This window comes from Mobula hypostoma, chromosome 9 (genome assembly GCF_963921235.1).
Source record: "Mobula hypostoma chromosome 9, sMobHyp1.1, whole genome shotgun sequence".
Taxonomy (NCBI): domain Eukaryota; kingdom Metazoa; phylum Chordata; class Chondrichthyes; order Myliobatiformes; family Myliobatidae; genus Mobula; species Mobula hypostoma.
Genome location: NC_086105.1, coordinates 59,220,424 through 59,240,591, shown reverse-complemented (window position 1 = coordinate 59,240,591; position 20,168 = coordinate 59,220,424). Strand labels below are relative to the sequence as shown.

At 41.2% G+C, this 20,168-nt stretch overlaps 1 protein-coding gene across 3 annotated transcripts in view; it reads right to left on the bottom strand.

Annotated features, from left to right (window-relative positions):
- Positions 1 to 20,168, bottom strand: part of caps2 (calcyphosine 2) — a 60,410-nt gene that overhangs the window by 17,175 nt on the left and 23,067 nt on the right. For 2 of the 3 annotated variants that reach the window (XM_063058363.1, XM_063058365.1), the window contains exons 9-13: positions 12,276 to 12,398; positions 9,455 to 9,529; positions 8,489 to 8,584; positions 3,807 to 3,900; positions 3,330 to 3,448 (exon numbers count right to left, since the gene is read on the bottom strand). In XM_063058363.1, the coding sequence (XP_062914433.1) occupies positions 3,330 to 3,448; positions 3,807 to 3,900; positions 8,489 to 8,584; positions 9,455 to 9,529; positions 12,276 to 12,398 (507 nt within the window). The remainder of the gene's footprint in view (positions 1 to 3,329; positions 3,449 to 3,806; positions 3,901 to 8,488; positions 8,585 to 9,454; positions 9,530 to 12,275; positions 12,399 to 20,168) is intronic. The other variant, XM_063058366.1, reaches the window with a different exon arrangement.

Sequence of the window (20,168 nt, the reverse complement as noted above, 5' to 3'; positions counted from 1 at the left end):
TAGCACAATCCTGACTGATTTGATGCAAATGATGCATTTCAATGTACATTTCAATTTACAAGTGATAAAAAAAATATAATATTTTTCTTGCAATTCTAAAGCTAAGCTGTGTATTTTCAGTCCCTGGGTAACAAACAGGTTCTGATTTTGCAGATGTTCGTAAGTCAATCTTGTTCACAAGTCAGAAACCACACAAACATTGCACAATATGGAAACCGCACCTCCATAGTATTTTAATGAATGACATCCAAAGGATATACGACTGATTGGAAAAAACAATTCCTAAAGGTGGAGATGGGAATCACTTCAGCTGTCTGTAGGAATATTGGACTTCTGAATTTAATAATATCATGGGAGCGCTGTAGGTAATGGTGTTCAAAAGTCAGGCATACATAACCTTGTTGTTCCATCCATTGTGATGTGCCTGGCAATGTTTTCTATAGTGATGACAATAAAGATGAAAGATTTTTCATAGTGGTCGCCAACCGGTCGATCACGATCGAACGGTTCAACTTTGAGACTTTCCCAGTGGATCCCGAAAAATAAGAATGGAACTAAAACCCCGCAACCCAGAAACAATTTCTCTTTACAAACAGCTTTCCGTAGCAGGGGGTATTGCTATTTTACCATTATCCTAATTTGTATTAACTTATCTTTACAATGCTCACATTACAACACTTCTCCCCCTTTAAATTCCAACATTCCCCAAATGTAAATAACTGGGAAACAAAAAACAGTAGTCATTATCTTATTTATACCAGTGTCTCAGTAACAGTTTACAAAACACCTGAAAAACGTGGCAGATTCAACATTCAGTCTAACGAAGGAAACAGTCCATTCAAATATTCAGTCTGTCGGGAGGTTTGCGAGGGCGCTGTGCTGCAACAGATGAAAATTATGAAATCTAAGTATAGGAGCTGTCTTACTGACCGAAACCTCATAGACCGTCTCAAACTGGCTGTCTGTAGTTATGAGCCAAATTTCAGGGAACTAGCAGAAAGTATTCAGCCCCAGTCATCACACTGAGTGCAACAGTCAATTTTTATTCATTTATTTTTCATGTTGAAATAAAATTAAATAATGAAACATAGAATTAAAGGTGTTGTAATGTGAACATTATAAAAATAAGTAATACTAATTAGGATAATGGTAATATAGCAATACTCCTGCTACGGAAAGCTGTTTGTAAAGAGAGGTTGTTTCCAGGTTGCGGGGTTTTACTTCCAATCTTTTCTGCCCGGTGCGCATGAATGTGACTAACCGATTTAGTAGGTTGATCTTGCCTTTCACTAAGGCCGAGGTAGGGGATCTTGGGCTTAAAAAGGTTAGCGACCACTAATTTACAGATTAGCCTTATTTGTCACATGTACAATACATCAAAACATACAGTGAAATGCGTCGTTTCCATCAAATCAAATCAATGAGGATTGTGCTGGAGGCAGCCCCCAGGTGTTTCCACACTTCCAGCACCAAAGTAGCATGCCCACAATGTACTAATCCTAAACATACTGTACTTCTTTGGAATGTGGGAGGAAACCAGAGCATCCAGAGGAAATTCATGAGGTCACAGAGAGAACATACTAACTCCTTACAGATATCAGTGGGAATTGAACCTCGATCGGTGATCACCAATGTTGTAAAGCTATTGCGTTATACATACTAAGTGCACATTATCTGCATAGGACAGAGATGTTAATTCCCATAGATAACAAAAAAAACAATGGATACAATTAAGGTTCTCTCCTTTATACCCAAATAAAGATAAACATATCCTATAATATGGTAAAACTATTGACAGACATTGAAAAGTTTAAATACATAAAGGGAAAATATATTAGGCAACTTCCATTGAATGCATTGATATGTAAAGAGCAGCAACGTTTTTGAAATCACACCTTGTAGCTATCTAAAGAAAGATTTCTATCTATTACAACAGCACACAGGAGGGAGCCACTTGGCAAAAATAGTCTGGAAACCAGTCACCGTGTTTATACATACAAGGTTGCCCATCTTTGTTCGCTTGCCATAACTTACCCTACTGATAAAAGTCCCAAATGTTCACATTACCTTGACAGGAGACGTTTCGATGGAGGTGTACAACAGAATAATGATTAGTTTAGGTATGAGAAGGAGGGGGCAGCTGTTTCCATTAGGGCCAGGGGCATTAAATTGGCCAAAAGATACAAGTGAGATTTTTTTTGTTTATTAATTACAGAGCTGTTAGGATATTGAACTCAATGGCTGTAGGGCGAATGGAACAAAATCAACCAGGGTCTTTCTTAGGAAATGGAGGAGTAGAGAGAAAATGATGTGTGCACATTGGTCCAGGATGTATAACCTTTCAACTGGATGATGGAAGTTACATTTAATTGTGCTGGATGTGATAATCACTGTATGAATTGTGATTTTTGGGAAGATAACACTTTAGTTTCCTTGCATACAGCTCATGAATAACTTGATGAATAAAGGAACGTAGCTTGATATTTAAGACATTTGGACAGGTATATGGAGTTATGGAGAGTAAAGGACTAGAGGGACTTGGGAGAAATGCAGCAAATGGGACTATCTTGAGTGGGCATCATGGTTGGCCTGGACTCATTGGGCTGAAGGACCTGTTTCCATGTTGAATCAGAATTAAAATCAGAATCAGGTTTACTATCATGAACCAGTTGTGAAATATGTTTTTTGTAGAGCATAAAAATAGATGAATATAGATATATTGACAGATAGATAGATAGAAAGAGGAATAGTGAAGTAGTTGTTAATGGAAATCTGATGGCTCTAGGAATCACTGATTATGGGAAAAGCATTTTGTCTATATACTTTATGTATGGCTTTTGTCATATAATTTCCATTGAGTTACCATTCAGTCTCCTATGCTACGCTATGGAGTGTAGCGGTTAGTGCAACGCTCTACAACACCAGCAGTCAGGGTTCAATTTCCGACAGCGTAAGGAATTTGTACATTCTCCCCGTTACTCTGTGCTCAGGTTTCCTCCCACATTCCAAAGACAAACCGGATTTGTAAATTCTGGGCATGCTACGTTGGTGCCAGAAGAATGGTGACATTTTTTGGGCTGCCCCTGGCACATCCTTGAGCTGTGGTGGATATTGATGCAAACTGTTTGTTTGAATGTTTTGATATATATGTGACAATTAAAGCTAATCTTTAATCTCAAAGGGCTGAAGGACCTGTTCCAATGCTGTATGACCTATGACTATGGTGGGAAAGTAGGGTTCAGAAAGGTTTGAATTCCCACATTAATCTCATTTTTTTTTACCTTGTTTAAACTACGTTTTATTTAAGAGCAAGAGATTCCATAACTTACAGCAATGAGTGCTTCGCCATTTTGTCAATGCTGGTGATCCGTAGTGTCAATAACTGCTTTGCTTGGACACTTGCAGGGAGGCCAACGTGTTCTGAGGTCAGAAAGGTCAGGTTTGCACCCTGGCTCGGCAAAGAGAACAGTGACCAAGTCATCAGCGTGTACATGGAACACACATTGTCTACATGCAGTGCAGTTTCACTGTAACCGAAACACAATATTCTGCATTCTTTATACTACCTCAATAAATTTGTGTAAGGAATGATTTGTCTGCAAGGCATACCAAACAAAAGCTTTCCACTGTATCTCAGAACACATATTAATAGTAACCAGTAGCAAACAACAATGACATAAGTTACTTGGTAAAAAGAAATATTAAAGGGCAAAGTGTGTAAACAATGGGAGGTGAGGAAATTATCAAAATAGATAAGTCATTAACGCACATTTTATGGACTGAATGGTTGACCGCTTACTACCTACCACATAGAAATCACCAACATCATATTGCCTTTTCTTCCGCCTACCGTAACAATGGCAGTAAATGCCCCTCTGAATGAATGGAAGTGCGTTAGTCCTGAATAAAAGAGACCAAAGTTTACAGTCAGAACTTCAAAGGACCACAGTTATCACGGGAGAAGACAAATATGCGGGGAATTTCCAGGCCTGGCTTTCTGATGCTTCCTTGTCCGAGATATTTGACTGCAACCTACCTTACGTGTACAGAGGTGCTAGACAGATTCCACACCGCCCCCCCCAAACAAACTTTTTCAGTGGAAATACCACCAACCGTATGACTGATTTGTAACTCACTTTTGGGAAACTACAATCAATGCAAAGGAAACATAACTGAAGGGAAGGGGGACAGTAGGGAAGGGTGGCTAGGAGGGTGGGGGAGTAGAAGGGAAAGAGAAAATAAATGGCACATCAGAGTTCCTGTTTGCTTTCAAATTATACAAGGTTTTATTTTATTTATTCTTATTTACAGATACAGCATGGTAACAAGCCCTTCCAGCCGATTTTGAGCCCGCACTGCCCATTTACACCCACAAATAATTAACCTACTAACCCATACATCTTCGGAATGTGGGAGGAAACCCATTCACAGGGAGAGTGCACGAGCTCCCCGCAGACAGCAGCGGGGTTTGTACCCAGACTGCTGTAGCTGTAACAGCATTACACCAACAGCTATACTACCATGCCACCCTTTGTGTGAATGCTCACAGGCTTCTTCAACTTGAACATATGTAGTTACTTATAAAGCCCCCTCACCGGGCTTGATAGGAACTTGGTTTGTTAGCCGGCTCTGCTAACAGCCACTAGACTCAGCAGTGAGGATGCCACCTTTCTCAAACAATGTACGTCTAGGGTAGGTATAATTTGGGTCCCACCAAACCAGAAAGTTGGGATGTTTCGACTAATGGTATTCTGAATTGCGCAAATGCTGTGTAAATACTGCCCACGTGTAATTTTCCGTTGGCAAGAAATAACAGATTGTACACCACCTACAATCATAAAGACAGTGTACTTACTAATTTCAGCTTAACCTAACAGTTATTAAGAGAAAAAAGAAAAAAAAATAAAAGGGCCCATTATAATTAAACCAGTCTAAATGTGCACATGTTGAAGTTCATATCTTCCTAAAGCTGTGGAAATCCAGTCCCTTACTCATGGCACTGACTTATCATTACCGATCACTGGTAGAACTTCCCATCTTGGGCTCCTTTGAGTCACACCTTTCCAATGGCCATCTCTCCAGATCTTCTCTCTACATCTCCCACCAAAAGACCACAAACCCCACCAGTGACCGTCACAAATCCTCTCCGCCCAGCTTCCTCGAGAACCTTCTCTCATTCCACTATCCTGATTGGCTGACACTACATTCCCAAGTGAACATCACAGCCCCTTCTCTTTAACTGAAACCCAAACACTATCAGCAGGACACACTGCTTCTACGGAAAGCTACGAAAATAGATACCCTACGACACTAGCAGTAAAAATCTTAACCAGGGCATTATAGTTACATTAACGTGGATGGACACATTGGTGAAGAAGGCACTTAGCATGTTGCCTTCATTGGTCAAGGTAATGACTACAAGAGTTGGGATGTCATTTTACAACAGTGCACGGCGTTGGTGAGTCTGCACTTGGAACACTGTGTGCAGTTCAAGATTACCTGAGTACAGGAAGGATATCCTTAAGACCCTAAGACATTGGAGAAGAATTTGGTCATTCAACCCATCAACTTTGCTCTGCCTTTTGATCATGGCTGAATTATTTTTCCTCTCAATCCTGTTCTCCTGCTTTCTCCCTTTGATGCCCTTAAAACTCTGCTTTAAACACCCCCAATGACTTGACCCATATAACTGTCCATAGCAATAAATGCCATAGATTTATCATCCACTGGTTAAATAAATTAATTCCTCCTCAACTCTAATCTAACGGACATCCTTCTATTATAAGACTGTGCCCTCTGGTCATAGACTCCCCCACTTTCAGAAACATCCTCTGCACATCCAATTAAGCTGGAAGGAGTGTGGAAAAGATTCACAAGGATATTAACACAAGTCCTCTGGGCCTGCTATGAGGAGAGACTGGATAGGCTGGGGTTTTTTTTCCTCTATATAGAAGTCTGAGATGCAACCTTACGGAGGTTAATAAAATATCATGAGGGATGTAAATAAGATGAATGGTCAGAGTCTTTTTCACAATGTGGGGGAATTAAAATGAGAAGGCATAGATTTCAGGGAGGGGGAAAAGATTTAAAAGGACCGGAGTCAATTTTTCCACACAGAGTGTGTTAGGTACATGGAATGAGCTGCCAGTGGAAGTGGTAACGGGAGGTATGATTAGAACGTTTAAATGCCATTTGGAGAGCTACAGTACATGGATTGTAAAAGCTTAGAGGGATATAGGTCAAATGCAGGCAACTTAGGTGGACAGCTTGATTGGCATGGTGGAGTTGGGCTAATGAGTGTAACTCAATGACCCATCTTCTGACAGGTCCTTAGCAGAAATGTTACATGCAATCCACATGTAACTCAATGACCCACCATCTTCTGACAGGTCCTTAGCAGAAATGACTCACCCTGAGAAGCCACACATCAACTGTCCTGAGCATCAGATTTTTCTTCTATTGACCAGAGATGTGGATTGGCCCCAAGTACATGCTTCTGTGTTAAATCAACCATGCCTCTGTCTTCGTATGCTGTACTCTGAGACAGATGTTTACTCAAGTCCAAATGTACAGTCTTCAGAAGAAATTTCAGGTTGAGACTTCATTCCATTATGGAGGAGCTAACTTTTAGGTAAAACATTAAACTGAGAAACCATTATCAGTGTCAACGAGCAGAAGGATCTTGGGGTCCAAGTTCATAACTCGCAGAAAGTGGCTACACAGGTTGATAGGGTGGTTATGAAGGCAGATGGCATGTTTGCCTTTATTATATGAGGCGTGGTATTCAAAAGTCAAGAAGTTATGTTGCAGGCTTATATAACTCTGGTTAGGCCTCATCTGGAGTATTGCATACAGATCTGCTCTCCCCATAATAAGAAGGATGTCGAGGCTTTGGAGAGGGTACAGAAGAGGTTTGCCAGTATGCTGCCTGGATTAGAGACCATGTGCTATAACAAGAGGTTGGACAAACATGAGTTATTTTTTCTGGAGTGGTGGAGGCTGAGGGGAGATCTGACAGAGGTTTATAAGATTACAAAAGGCATTGATGGAGTAGATGGTAGCTTTTTAAACAGGGTTGAAATATCTTATATCAGAGGGCAAGCATTTAAGGTGAGAGATAGTAAATTCAAAGGAGATGTGAGGGGCAAGTTGTTGTGTTTTTTTTACACAGAAAGAGGTGGGTACCGGGAACATGTTGCCAGGGATAGTGGTAGAGGCAGATACATTAGGGATTTTTAACAGACGTTTAGATTGGCACATGAATGTGGGGGAAATGGAAAGATAAGGATAATGTATAAACAGAAGGGATTAGTTTAGTTGGCCATTTGATTACTAATTTAATTGGTTCGGCAGAACATTGTGGGCCAAAGGCCCTATTCCTGTGCTGTACTGTTCTATGTTTATGTTCTTTGAATCCCTTCCTGCCCTCTTACGCAGACCTGGAAGGTCATAAGTAACCTTTAGCCACCAGTGCTATAATCATCTATCTGATCAGCGAGTTATTATTTACTGTTTGTAGTAGTTTGCTATGCTCAACCCCTAGAGGATAATCGCGATTCAAAGGACTTCACTCGTTATATAACTCTTTGAGATTACCTATGCACGAGAAAGTTGCCTTAAAGTACAATTATTTTATGTAATTCAGACTATAAGTCACAGTAAAGCTTTTGATTAAAAAGATTCACTCTTAGGTATTTGTTATTGATGTGCAATGGATCGATGTAAAGGTTATTGAGGATAGGACTAGGTGGTGGTGATGGGGGGGTGAGGGGTGGCTGGTAGGGCTGGAAAACTGTGTCGTGGGCCGATCAGGTGCTCTCCAACATGTGCATTTATCGTTGCCGATTCACCAGGTTCTGAAAACTCACATTCACTCCTCAATTACACTTTATTTACCTGTGTACAGGTTCAAGTTCAATTTCAGTTCATTGTCTTTCAACTGTAGACATGTATACTGCCAAATGAAACAACATTCCTCTGAACCAAGGAGGATAACACAGTACACACAACTCACACACACAACACATCACGTAACGTTACTACAAATAAATTAACAAATAATAAGATGCATTTATGGAAAGCACCATTGTCACCAAACTGCTCTGAAGTCTGAACAAAACTAGTGCCATTTTTATACAGAAATTGACCAGCAGATATGGATATTGACCAACTGGTAATCTTGTGCATGTTCAAACTCCTTATTTCTGCGATCAACTACCAATCACACAACAGTAATACAGGTACTAATAGTCAATAGAAACTACAAACTAACAACAATGATACTTTGAATTTAGTAAAGTAATTGTCACCTAGTTGGTGTATGTGATTTGCATCTTCCAGTCCTCTGCTGTACAAAGGTGAGCTATGCTCTTCAAAGATCTTGCTTGCCTGGGATGACTGCACACTGTCCGTAAACTATCCTTTCCTGGGCAGTATCGTAACACTGACTGTGTCTAACACCTATAGCACACTACTCAGGAGGACTTACCTATTCTTCCCAAAATGGCGATATTCATATACTGTCAGAGACTTGTCAAATGCAAAAAAGAAGCCAATTAGCTCTCTGCATGCATCCCGTCCATTTCTGGTTAAGACAAAATTGCACACAAATTAGCCAGGCTAGTTATATCAGTAGAGTACCACTGGACCAGAGTGTAGGTAGTAGGACTGACTACAGCACTTGCAATTCCGGCATAGTTATTTGACCATTCTCAAGCTTTGGGCATCCACACTTGCATCAGATATTGGAGAAATTAACTCCCTCATGCAGGGGTTAAAGGTAGAAAGGGTAAGCAGTTTTAAGTTCCTGGATGACAACATCGCTGAAGATCTATCGTGGGTCCAACATACTGATGCAATTATGAAGAAGGCACACCAGCAGCTATATTTCATTAGGAGTTTGAGGAGATTTAGTACGTCATCAAAGGCTCTTGCAACTTTCTATTAATGTACTGCGGAGAGCATTCTGACTGGTTGTGTCACCACCTAATATGGAGGGGCCAATGTACGGGATCAGAAAAATCTGCAGAGGGTTGTAAACTCAGTCATCTCCATCATGGGCATTAGGCTCTCCAGCTGAATAGCTTTGAATTCCTTAGCAACATGCCCAATATGCTGGAAGAACATAGTAGGTCAGGCAGCATCTATGGAAATGAATACACAGTCGACAGTTTGGTCCAGGACCCTTCAAAACATCGACTGTTTATTCTCTTCCATAGACGCTGCAGAATTTCTTGTGTTTTCGAATGCCCTAGCTTGCATATCCAGTTTTCCAAAATAGCATGCACAACAGTTGCCAACTTGATTCCAATTCTTTACTTACCTCCATCAGAACATGGTACATCTTGTGAATCTAACAATGGATATAAGTAGGTCAACTTTTAAACGAAAGGCAGATTTACCCAAATTTCTTATTAAATCACATTTAGTAATAAGAGTGAAAGATTTAACTAACTTAGAAATAATCCGGGCATCAAACCGCAACTTGTTTGAGAGGAGGTTTTCAGTTAATGTTGAACTTGTCTTCACTCTATTAAGGCAATAAAAAGAGGTCACCGATAAATCCAACATGCAATTTGTGCAAATATTTTACCAGCAGAGTGGTTGGACTACAGAAATTGTTTTCACAAATATGGCACACAGTCATTTCAGTGGAAGCAAAATAAATGCAGAAGGAGAAGAAAGGATACGTGGAATGGCCTGGGCACTGAATGGTGGAAGCAGCTTTTTATAATGCTGTTTATATTTTACATACATACTGGTATTTACGTATTGTGCATATTTTATTTCCTAATCATACTTTAACCTCTAACTTTAATTTTATATAATGGTTGAATATCATTTTTATTGCATTCCTGTCAACACACCACAATAATACATTTAAATATATATGGCGAATAAAGTCGATCCTCATTCACTGGAGTTAGAATGAACTAGTTGGGCAAACAGCCTGTATTTTTTTAATTTAGAGGTACAGTGTACAGTTGGCCCTTACAGCCCTTTGAACCCCACTGCCCCAGCAACAACCACCAAACCCAATTTAACCCTAGTTTAATCATGGGACAATTTACAATGACCAAATAACCTCCCTGGTATGGCTTTAGACTGTGGGAGGAAACCAGATCACCCGGAGAAGACCCACGCATTCCATGGGGAGGATGTACAGAGGCTCCTTACGGAGGCCGCCGGAATTGAACTCTGAACTACAAACTTCAACCCTGAACTCTAATAGCTCTGTACTAACCACTACACTACCATGGTTCCCCACTCTTTGCCACTATCTATAACACTGCCAAGGGGGAACTACACTGTATTGACAGACAAGTCATGCACACTTCCAATTTTTTGGACTGTCTTTTCTCATGTTGGTGCAATCTCACAGGACAGGTGAACAAGTTAACTAACAGCGTATCATCATCAAGCATGTTTGTGCATTTTTCTTAAATATTATGATTGGATTGGGAGATCACAATTGATCCTGAAATTTTTTGCATTCCCTTGTATTTTCCTGCAGTCAGCATTACTGTGTCAGAGGAGGCTATTCAGCCCATCACATCCATGTCAGCAGCCAACCGTTGAATTCTAGCCATCCCATTCACCCTCTGCTCATTTCCCTGCAGCTCTGCTCTACCTTCTCTCTCACTTGTCATCAACTCTTTTTTTTTAATTTCTTTCCTGCTTAACCGCACTGGGGATAATTTACAGTGGCCACTTAACCTATCAGCAGGATTTTAGAATGGGGAAGCAAACCTAACCACCCAATGAAATCCCACAGGGAGAATATGCAAAGTACAAAGAGGCAGCACCCAATGTCGGGATTGAACCCAGATCTCCAGAGCTGTGAGGCTGTGGCACTGACCACAGGTCCACAGTCCTTCCTGCTACCATTCACAGGATGCAGGATGTTTGTGTTTGTATAACATCATTAGTAAACTTATGTCCCATTGCACTTTATAGCTTATAAAGTACTTATTCAAATGGAGTCACTATGTCATGAGGAAAATGAGGCAACCAATTTGCATACTGCAAGCTCCCAAATCAGTGATGGGATAAAAATGAAATAATCTGTTTCAATAATGTCATCTGAAACAAATACACTCAGTTGCCTCTTTATTACATACCTCCTGTACCTACTAAAGTGGCCACTGAGTGTATTTTCATGGTCTTCTGCTGCTGTAGCCCATGCACTTCAACATTCTACATGCCGTGCCTCCAGGGATGCTCCTGTGCACACCACTGTTGTAACATGTGGTTATTTGAGTTACTGTTGTCTTCCTGTCAGCTTGAACCAGTCTGGCTATTCCCCTCTGACCTCTCTCATTAACAAGTCATTTTCACCCATAGAACTGTCGCTTACTTAATGTTGTTTTAAAAAAAAATTGACACCATTCTCTGTAAACACAAGTGATTGCTGTGAGTGAAAATCCCAGGAGATCAGCAGTTCTAAGATACTCAAACCAGCCCTTCTGGCACCAACAATCATCTCATGATCAAAGTCACTTAGATCACATTTCTTTCCCAGTAGGATTTTTGGTCTGAATTGTAACAAAAGCAACCTTGACCATGTCTACTTGCTTTTATGTACTGAATTGCTGTCACATGATTGGCTGATTAGATATTTGTGTGCAACTTTATTAGGTAACTGCAACCTTGGTTTAATGCAAACTGATTTTTCCCTTCTGTAAAACATGATAGGGTTATTAAAACAAAAATTGTGCACCATATTAAAAGTTTCTTCCCCCAGGCAGTTAATCTGATTAACCATTCTAATTAGGCCCCACCAACCTCCATCTATTATCCCGTTACTGTACTGCACTGTAAACACTTTAAACCAGTTTTTATAATACTGTTTACATGTTAAATACATGCTGGTATTTATGTATTTATGCACATTTTATTCCATATCTGTACTTTAACCTCTTACTTCATTTTAATAGAATTCTTTATTCTTTATAATTGCTGAATGTTGTTGTTTTTTGTTCCATGTCATATCCTGACACACCAGAGCAAATTCCTAAATCCATGTAAATATATACGGCAAATAAAGTTAATCCATGATCCTAATATCTCAACTAATGGAGTTCTATCAGGAATGCGACACTTCCTCAGTATAACAATAAAGTGTTAGCTTGGATCTGCTCGGAATGGGAGTGGAAGTTGATCCTGTAATGTTCCCATTCCACACCAACATTACTACCCACTGAACTGCAACTGATCATCGTTAATTTTATATTAAGAAAATCATTTAGTCTTAATAGATTTCAACATGCGCATACTTGGTTTGATGGAGTTTCCTGTTTCTATATCTTAGAGGTGCGGATCCAATGCCCGGAAGTGTAGTTTGCTGATGTGTCAGATCAATGCTGTTTCCATCTTGTTCTGGATCACTGATCACTGCCCTGTTACAGAGGGGAATAATTATAGGGAGAGCGAGAGGATAAGTTGTGTGGGGAGGGGTGAGAGAGAGAGAGAGAGAGAGACAGACAGACAGACAGGGTGGGAGGAGGAGGGGCAGAGGGAGAGGGAGAGAGAAGAGAGAGAGAGACAGAAAGAAAGAGGTAAGAGAAAGAGATGGAGAGAATGAAGAGAGACGGAGAGAAGTAGTGAGAGAGATAGAGCATAGAGGAAGTGAAAAGAGACAGAGAAACAACCAATACAACAGATCAAAGACGTTAAGAATGGGAGGTTCAGCAGGCAAGACCAAAACAGCTAAACTTTGAAACTAAAATATCCAGTTCATCTTTAAGGTCAAGGTATTCAATTAATAGCATCCAAATATTGACATAGGAACATTTGCAAGAGCACATCACAGTGAATACCAGCCACAGTTTGCCAAGCTGTTAAATTTTAGCAAGGCTTATTTGAAAGACACCCAAAATAAAACAAAATTCAAATTCTTGCTTTTCTGCCAAACCAAATTGTCAAAGAAGAAATCTTCTACCCTTCTAATGACAAACTTCCAGCAGGTAATAACTAATCCACTGATGAACTCAGTGAGACAAGTCAGTCCCTTTGTTGACTTTCATTGTATGTACATTGAGTATGCCAACCAGTTATGACTTACACAATTACAAGAAAAACATTATACTTTTGTTTTCCTTTATATCTGTGCAAACTTTAACTACAGTGGATTCTGGCTAATTGGGCCATCGGTTAATTGGGGCATCCGCTTATTCGGGACAACTCTTAAAGGACAAACACTAATGGAGAAAATAACCAGGCTCCCCTTCGTTTATTTGAGACACAATCCACTTAATTGGGATAGGAGACAATTGCCAAACAGTTTCTAACTAGTGTCATTTACGTGTTCTTGTGTGGCTGTTAGACATCACACCATACTTAGAGTGAACTGCTTTTAAATAGCATCGAATGGATGTGTTTATGTTCAAAAAGCAGTGATTTTTGTTACTGATAATTGGCAAGAAATAAGCAGTAATCCAATTCCAAACCGTTTTGTTCACTGCGGTTTCAAGCATTCAGGCTTGGAGATGCCAGAGACAGAAAATTAACGATTTCAATATTTTGACAAGTTAGAAACTACGAAGAATTTGAAGGTATTGACAATCATCTTGAATGTTACAATGCAAGTGAAGATTTGGAAGATGCTATTGTCAAAAGCATTGTTTGAAGACAGTCCATTATCTGCACTAGGTGTCTGCGCTGATTGTTTTCATTTACAGTCAATCAAAAGAACAGTGTACACTGAATGAAATCCTCTGTCAATAACTATGAGGAAGTAACATACAGTTTTATAGTACTGTATTGGTATTGGTAGATCTAATGTGTTCTGTATTTTATTTAAATATATAACTTGTTAGTTAAAAGGTAGCTTGTCTTTTTTTATACCTTTATAACTATTTCCATGAAACTGGCTAATTGGGGCAGCCATTTAATTGGGCCAAAATGTGCTGATCCTGATGTAAGCTAATTAACTGAATCCTCTGTACTTATGAGACAAAGAGTGTTAAGATTCCATGAAGGAGCAAGATTGTAAAGGGATGAGATGGTGAATACTAGGGGACAGTTCAAGGAGCACATCAACAGTGCTGAGGGAAGCAGCTTCCATCACGAAGTACCCTCACCAACCAGGGTATGGTCTCGCCTCACTGCTGCTATCAGGAAAGAGGTCCAGGAGCCTCAAGACCCACACCAACAATTCAGAAACAGTTATTACCCCTCAGTCATCAGGCTCTTGAACCAGGGAATATACCTTCACACACCCGAACACTGAATTGTTCCCAAAATCTATGGATCCACTTTCAAGAACTCTTTATCTCATGATCTCAATATTTATTGCTTATTTATTTATTATTATTAATTTGTTTGTTTTCTTTTCTTTTTGTATTTGCACATTGGTTGTTTGTCCATCTTGTTCGTATTTCATTCTACTGTGTTTCTTTGTACTTACTGTGAATGTCCGTAAGAAAATGAATCTCAACGTGACATCTCACGGTGACATGTATGTATTTTGATAATAAATTTATGTGCAAGGGCACTTGGTGAGGGACGGTACAGGTGGAGGCATGATCAGGTCCTGAAGACCATCGCTGAAGCCGTCAGCACAGGAGTTGAGTGGGCGAAGCAGTCCCGACCCTCCAAGCAGACCATTGCCTTTGTCAGAGCTGGGGAGCAGCCAATACCCGCCAAAAGAGCATCTGCTGGCATTCTGACCTCTGCAAGGGACTGGCAGCTGTTGGTGGACCTCGAAGGGCAGCTGAAGTTCCCCAACCATATCGCAGCCACCACCCTGCGACCAGACATTGTCCTTGTGTCTGAGTCTACTAAGCAAGTGGTGCTGCTGGAGCTGACAGTCCCATGGGAAGATAGCTTGGAGGAGGCTTTTGAAAGGAAGCTCTCCAAGTACGCAGGACTGGTCAGCAACTGTCAGCAGGCTGGATGGAGAGCGAGGTGTCTCCCAGCAGAGGTTGGTTGTAGGGGATTCGTAGCCCATTCTTTAGTTAGAGCCTTCAGCATTTTTGGCATCAAGGGAGAGAGGAAGAGGAAAGCCATCCGCAGTACCACCGATGCGGCAGAGAGGGCCTCAAGATGACTGTGGCTCAAAAGAGGGGAGCCATGGAGTCATAAGTAGCTAGCCATCTGGACACAAGCTGGGGTCTGATCAGCCCCGGCTGGGTCACCTGGAGGAGGTTGTATGATGTTGAAAGACCCGAAACACCCGATGATTCCAGGAACATCACTGAAGATGTGTCCAGAAGCATCAATAGATGTATGTACACAACTTTTAACTTTGAGTTCTTCTGGCTGATGAGCCCTGAACTAGGGGACTGGCTTAGTGTAAGGGTTTGGCCATTAAATAAGATACGAAATTTCTTTGACTTACTGGTGTTTGGAAATCTTTATGTCTGAGAACTCCGGTACGTTTAACATAATGCTTCACAGCACCACCGATCGGGGTCTAATTCCTGCCACAGACTGTAAGAGGTTTGTACGCTCTCCCCGTGACTGCATGGGCTTGCTTCAAGCACTTGGGTTTCCTCCCATGTACCAGAGATATATGGGTTGGTAGATTAATTGGAATGGGTTAGGGTTAGTGAGCTGTAAGCATGCTATGTAGGCACGAAAAGCATGTTGACCCAATACATCCTCAGACTGTGCTGGTCATTGACAACAAATAACACATTTCACTGTATGTTTTGATATACATGTAACAAAGAAAGCTAATCTAATCCAGAACTGGGGTAGCTCAATTAATCATCTTCATAAGTTTTGGACACTTGGGGAATCATCGGCTAGTGGACTGGGTCGGACCGTGGATGCACAAACTCAGCCCTGATCTTATTAAGTAACAGAATAGGGTGGCACAGTGGCAAAACTAGTAGAGCTGCTGCCTTAGAGTTGCGGTGTCACAGGTTCAATTCTGATATCAGGTGCTGGGTGGAGGGTGCACTTTCTCCCTGTGGATTTCATCTGGATGTTCCAGTTTTTCTGACATCTAAAAAATTTAAAAGTCAGTGGACTAATTGGCCAATATAAATTGTCCCAAGTGTGTAGAACAGCTCAAAAGTATGGGGTTGCTTTTCAGCAGCAGGGACTGGAAATCTGGTCAGGATTGACGGGAAGAATAACACTGCTAAATACAGAGAGATCCTGGATAAAACCCTGCTAGCGTCTGTCAGAAAGCTGAAACTGTGGAGGAAGTTTGTCTTTCAGCAGGACAACAATCCAAAGCACAACACCAGAACAACCATGGAGTACCTTCAAATGAAAAAAAAATTGATGTCGTTGAGTGGCCCGGTCAGAGGGCCGACCTTAACCCGCTCGAATATCTCTGGCAAGACCTCACGACTGCTGTCCAATGCCGATCTCCAATGAACCCGGCACAGCTTGAGCTATTTTGCAAGGAGCAATTGGCAAATCTTGCTCCATCACATTGTACAAAGCTAAAAGAGACTTATCCAAAAAGACCACTGGCTGTAATGGTTGTGAGAGGTGGTTCGACTAAATACTCAGCAAAGGGGGATGAATACTTTTGAACTGCTGACATTTCAGTTTTTGATTTTGTAGTTTTTTATGCTTCACAATCCCCCTGTTTTATGGGTTCTACTGTGAAAAAAGGAGCATGTGATTCGGAAATAAAAATTCTCAGTTATATTGATCCTTGGTTGTAATAATCATTTATGTGAACAAAGGGTTAGGGGCTGCAATACTCTTTCAAGACACTATATTTGCATGATGATATTTTTGCGGTATCATACAACAAAATATATATTTCCTTATTATTTATTATTTAAATACTAGGATTCTTCTAAATAAAAATTAGCTTTATTTGTCACATGTACATCAAAACATAAAGTGAAACCAACACAGCCCGAGAATGTGCTGGGGGCAGCCTGTAACTGTCACTATGCCTCCGCCACCAACTTACAAACCCTAATCCGTACGTTTTTGGAACACGCATGGAATCTGAACCACTCAGAGGAAACCTATGCAGTCATGGGAGAATGTACAAACTGCCTATGGACAGCAGTAGGAATTAAACCCCAATCGCTGACGCCTAAAGTGTTATGGCAGTTGCTTTGCTATGGACTTTATATGCCATGTCACTGTAGTAAGTCCACATATCTTATTTTCTACCTACACTGTACTTCCTCTGTAACTGTAACTCCACAATCTACATTCCATCACTGTTTCCCCTTCTAATACTTTGATGTATTTAGATTATGAAACGACCTACAGGGATGGCGCGCAATACTAAGTGCTTCATTGTGCCTTGATATGTTACAATAATAAACCAAAGGAAATTTAAATTACTTTGCTCTGTGACTCATGGCACTGGATGGTCTACACCTACTATTTCTTTTACACTCAATCTTCTTCACATCATATGATGGAATTCATACTGTAATTTGAGAGGGAGAAACATAATTCACATGTATTAGTAACACAATGGAATAAAGGAAATTACAGAGGCATGAGAGAGGAGTTTGCCCAGGTGGATTGGTCGAAGATACTGGCAGGGATGATGGCAGATCAGAGATGGCTGAAGTTTCTGAGAATAGTTCACAAGGCGCAGAATAGATATGTCCCTCAGAGGAAGAAGTTCTCAAATGGCAGGGCTAGGCAATTATGGCTGACAAAGGAAGTTAAGGACTGCATAAAAGTCAAGGAAAGGGCATATAAAGTAGCAGAAGTGAGTGGGAAGTTGGATGATTAGGAAGCTTTTAAAATCCAATAAAAGGAAACTAAAAAAGCTATAACAAGGGAAAAGATTAAATATGAGGGCAAACTAGCCAATAATATAAAGCAGGATAGAAAAAGTGTTTTCAGTTATATAAAAAGTAAAAGGGAGGCGAGACTTGATATTGGACTACTGGAAAATGATGCTGGTGAGGTAGTAATGGGGAACAAAGAAATGGCAGGTGAACTTAATGGGTACTTTGCATCTGTGTTCACTGTGGAAAACACTAGCAGTGCCAGAAGTCCATGAGTGTCAGGTAGCAGAAATGAGTGCCATTGCTATTACAAAGGAAAAACTGCTAGGCAACTCAAAGGTCTGAAGGTGGATAAGTCACCTGGACCAGATGGACTACATCCCAGAGTCCAGAGAGAAGTTGCTGTAGAGATAACAGATACATTTGTCATGATCTTTCAAGAATCATGTGATTCTGCCATGGTCCCGGAGGACTGGAAGATTGCAAATGCCACTCCACTCTTTAAGAAGGAAGGAAGGCAAAAGAAAGGAAATTATAGGCCAATTCGCCTAACTTCAGTGGTTTGGAAAGTGTTGGAGTCCATTATCAAGGATGAGGTTTAAACTTACTTGGAGGCACATGATAAAATAAATCAAAGTCAGCATGGTTTCAATAAAGGGACATCTTGCCTGATAAATCTGTTGGAGTTCTTCGAGGAAGTAACAAGCAGGGTGGACAAAGGAGAGGCGATGCATGTCATTTACTTGGATTTTCAGAAGGCGCTTGATAAGGTGCCACACTTGAGGCTGCTTAACAAGATAAAATCCTGTGGCGTTACAGGAAAGATACTGGCATGGACAGCGGAATGACTGACAGGCAGGAGGCAGCCAGTGGGAATAAAGGGGGCCTTTTCTGGTTGGCTGCTAGTGACTAATGGTGTTCCTCAGGGGTCAGTATTGGGACTGCTGCTTTTCATATGGTTTGTCAATGATTTAGATAATGGAGTTGATGACTGTGTGGCAAAGTTTGCAGGTGATACACTGTGTACATAGATCTACTGATGCTTCTGGACACATCTTCAGTGATGTTCCTGGAATCATCGGGTGTTTCGGGTCTTTCAACATCATACAACCTCCTCCAGGTGACCCAGCCGGGGCTGATCAGACCCCAGATTGTGTCCAGATGGCTAGCTACTTATGACTCCATGGCTCCCCTCTTTTGAGCCACAGCCATCTTGAGGCCCTCTCTGCTGCATTGGTGGTACTGCGGATGGCTCTCCTCTTCCTCTCTCCCTCAATGCCCAAATTGCTGAAGGCTCTAACTAAAGAACGGGCTATGAATCCCCTACAACCACCCTCCACTGGGAGACACCTCGCTCTCCATCCAGCCTGCTGACATTTGCTGACCAGTCCTGCGAACTTGGAGAGGTTCCTTTCAAAGGCCTCTTCCAAGCTATCTTCCCATGGGACTGTCGGCTCCAGCAGCACCACTTGCTTAGTAGACTCAGACACTAGGACAATGTCTGGTCTCAGGGTGGTGGCTGCGATATGGTTGGGGAACTTCAGATACAAAGATATGTGGAGGGGCAGGTAAGTGCTGAGGAAGCAATACGATTGCAACAGGACTTAAACAAATTGTAAGAGTGGGCAAAAAAGTGGCAGATAGAATAGTGTTGGGAAATGTACGATAATGTATTTTGATAAGAGGAACAATAATGTGGACCGTATTCTAAATAGGGAGACGGTTCAAACATCAGAGGTGCAGAGGGACTTAGGAGTCCTTGTGCAAGACTCCCAGAAGGTTAATTTACAAATTGAGTCTGTGGTAAAGAAAGCAAATGCAGGTTGGCATTTAGTTCAAGGGGAATAGATTATAAAGCAAGGAAGTAATGCTGAGCCTTTATAAGACACTAGCCAGGCCGCACTTGGAGGATTGTCAACAGTTTTGGGCCCCATATCTCAGAAAAGGTGTGTTTTCATTGGAGAGAGTCCAGAGGAGGTTCACACGGATGATTCTAGGAATGAAGGGGTTAACATTTGAGAAGAGTTTGGCAGCTTTGGGCCTAAACTCACTGGAATTTAAAAGAATGGAGTGGGATCTCTTTGAAACCTACTGAATATTGAAAGGACTTGATAGGGTGGATGTTGAGAGGATGTTTCCTATGATGGGGGTATCCAGAACTAGAAGGCACAGCCTCAAAACTGAGGGGCTACTCTTTAAAACAGAGGTATGGAGGAATTATTTTAGCCAGAGAGTGGTTAATCTGTGGAATGCTGAAGGCCAAGTCCATGCATATATTTAAGGCAGAAATTGATAGTTTCCTGATCAATCAGGGCATTAAAGGATATGGCAAGAAGGCAGGTGTGTCGGGTTGAGTGGGATCCGGGATCAGCCATGATGGAATGGCAGAGCAGTCTCGATGGGCTGAATGGCCTAATTCTGCTCCTATGTCTTATTGTCTTATGGGTGTGGGACAGATGGCAGAGAAGGAGTGCCAGGGGCATGAGTTGGTGCAGG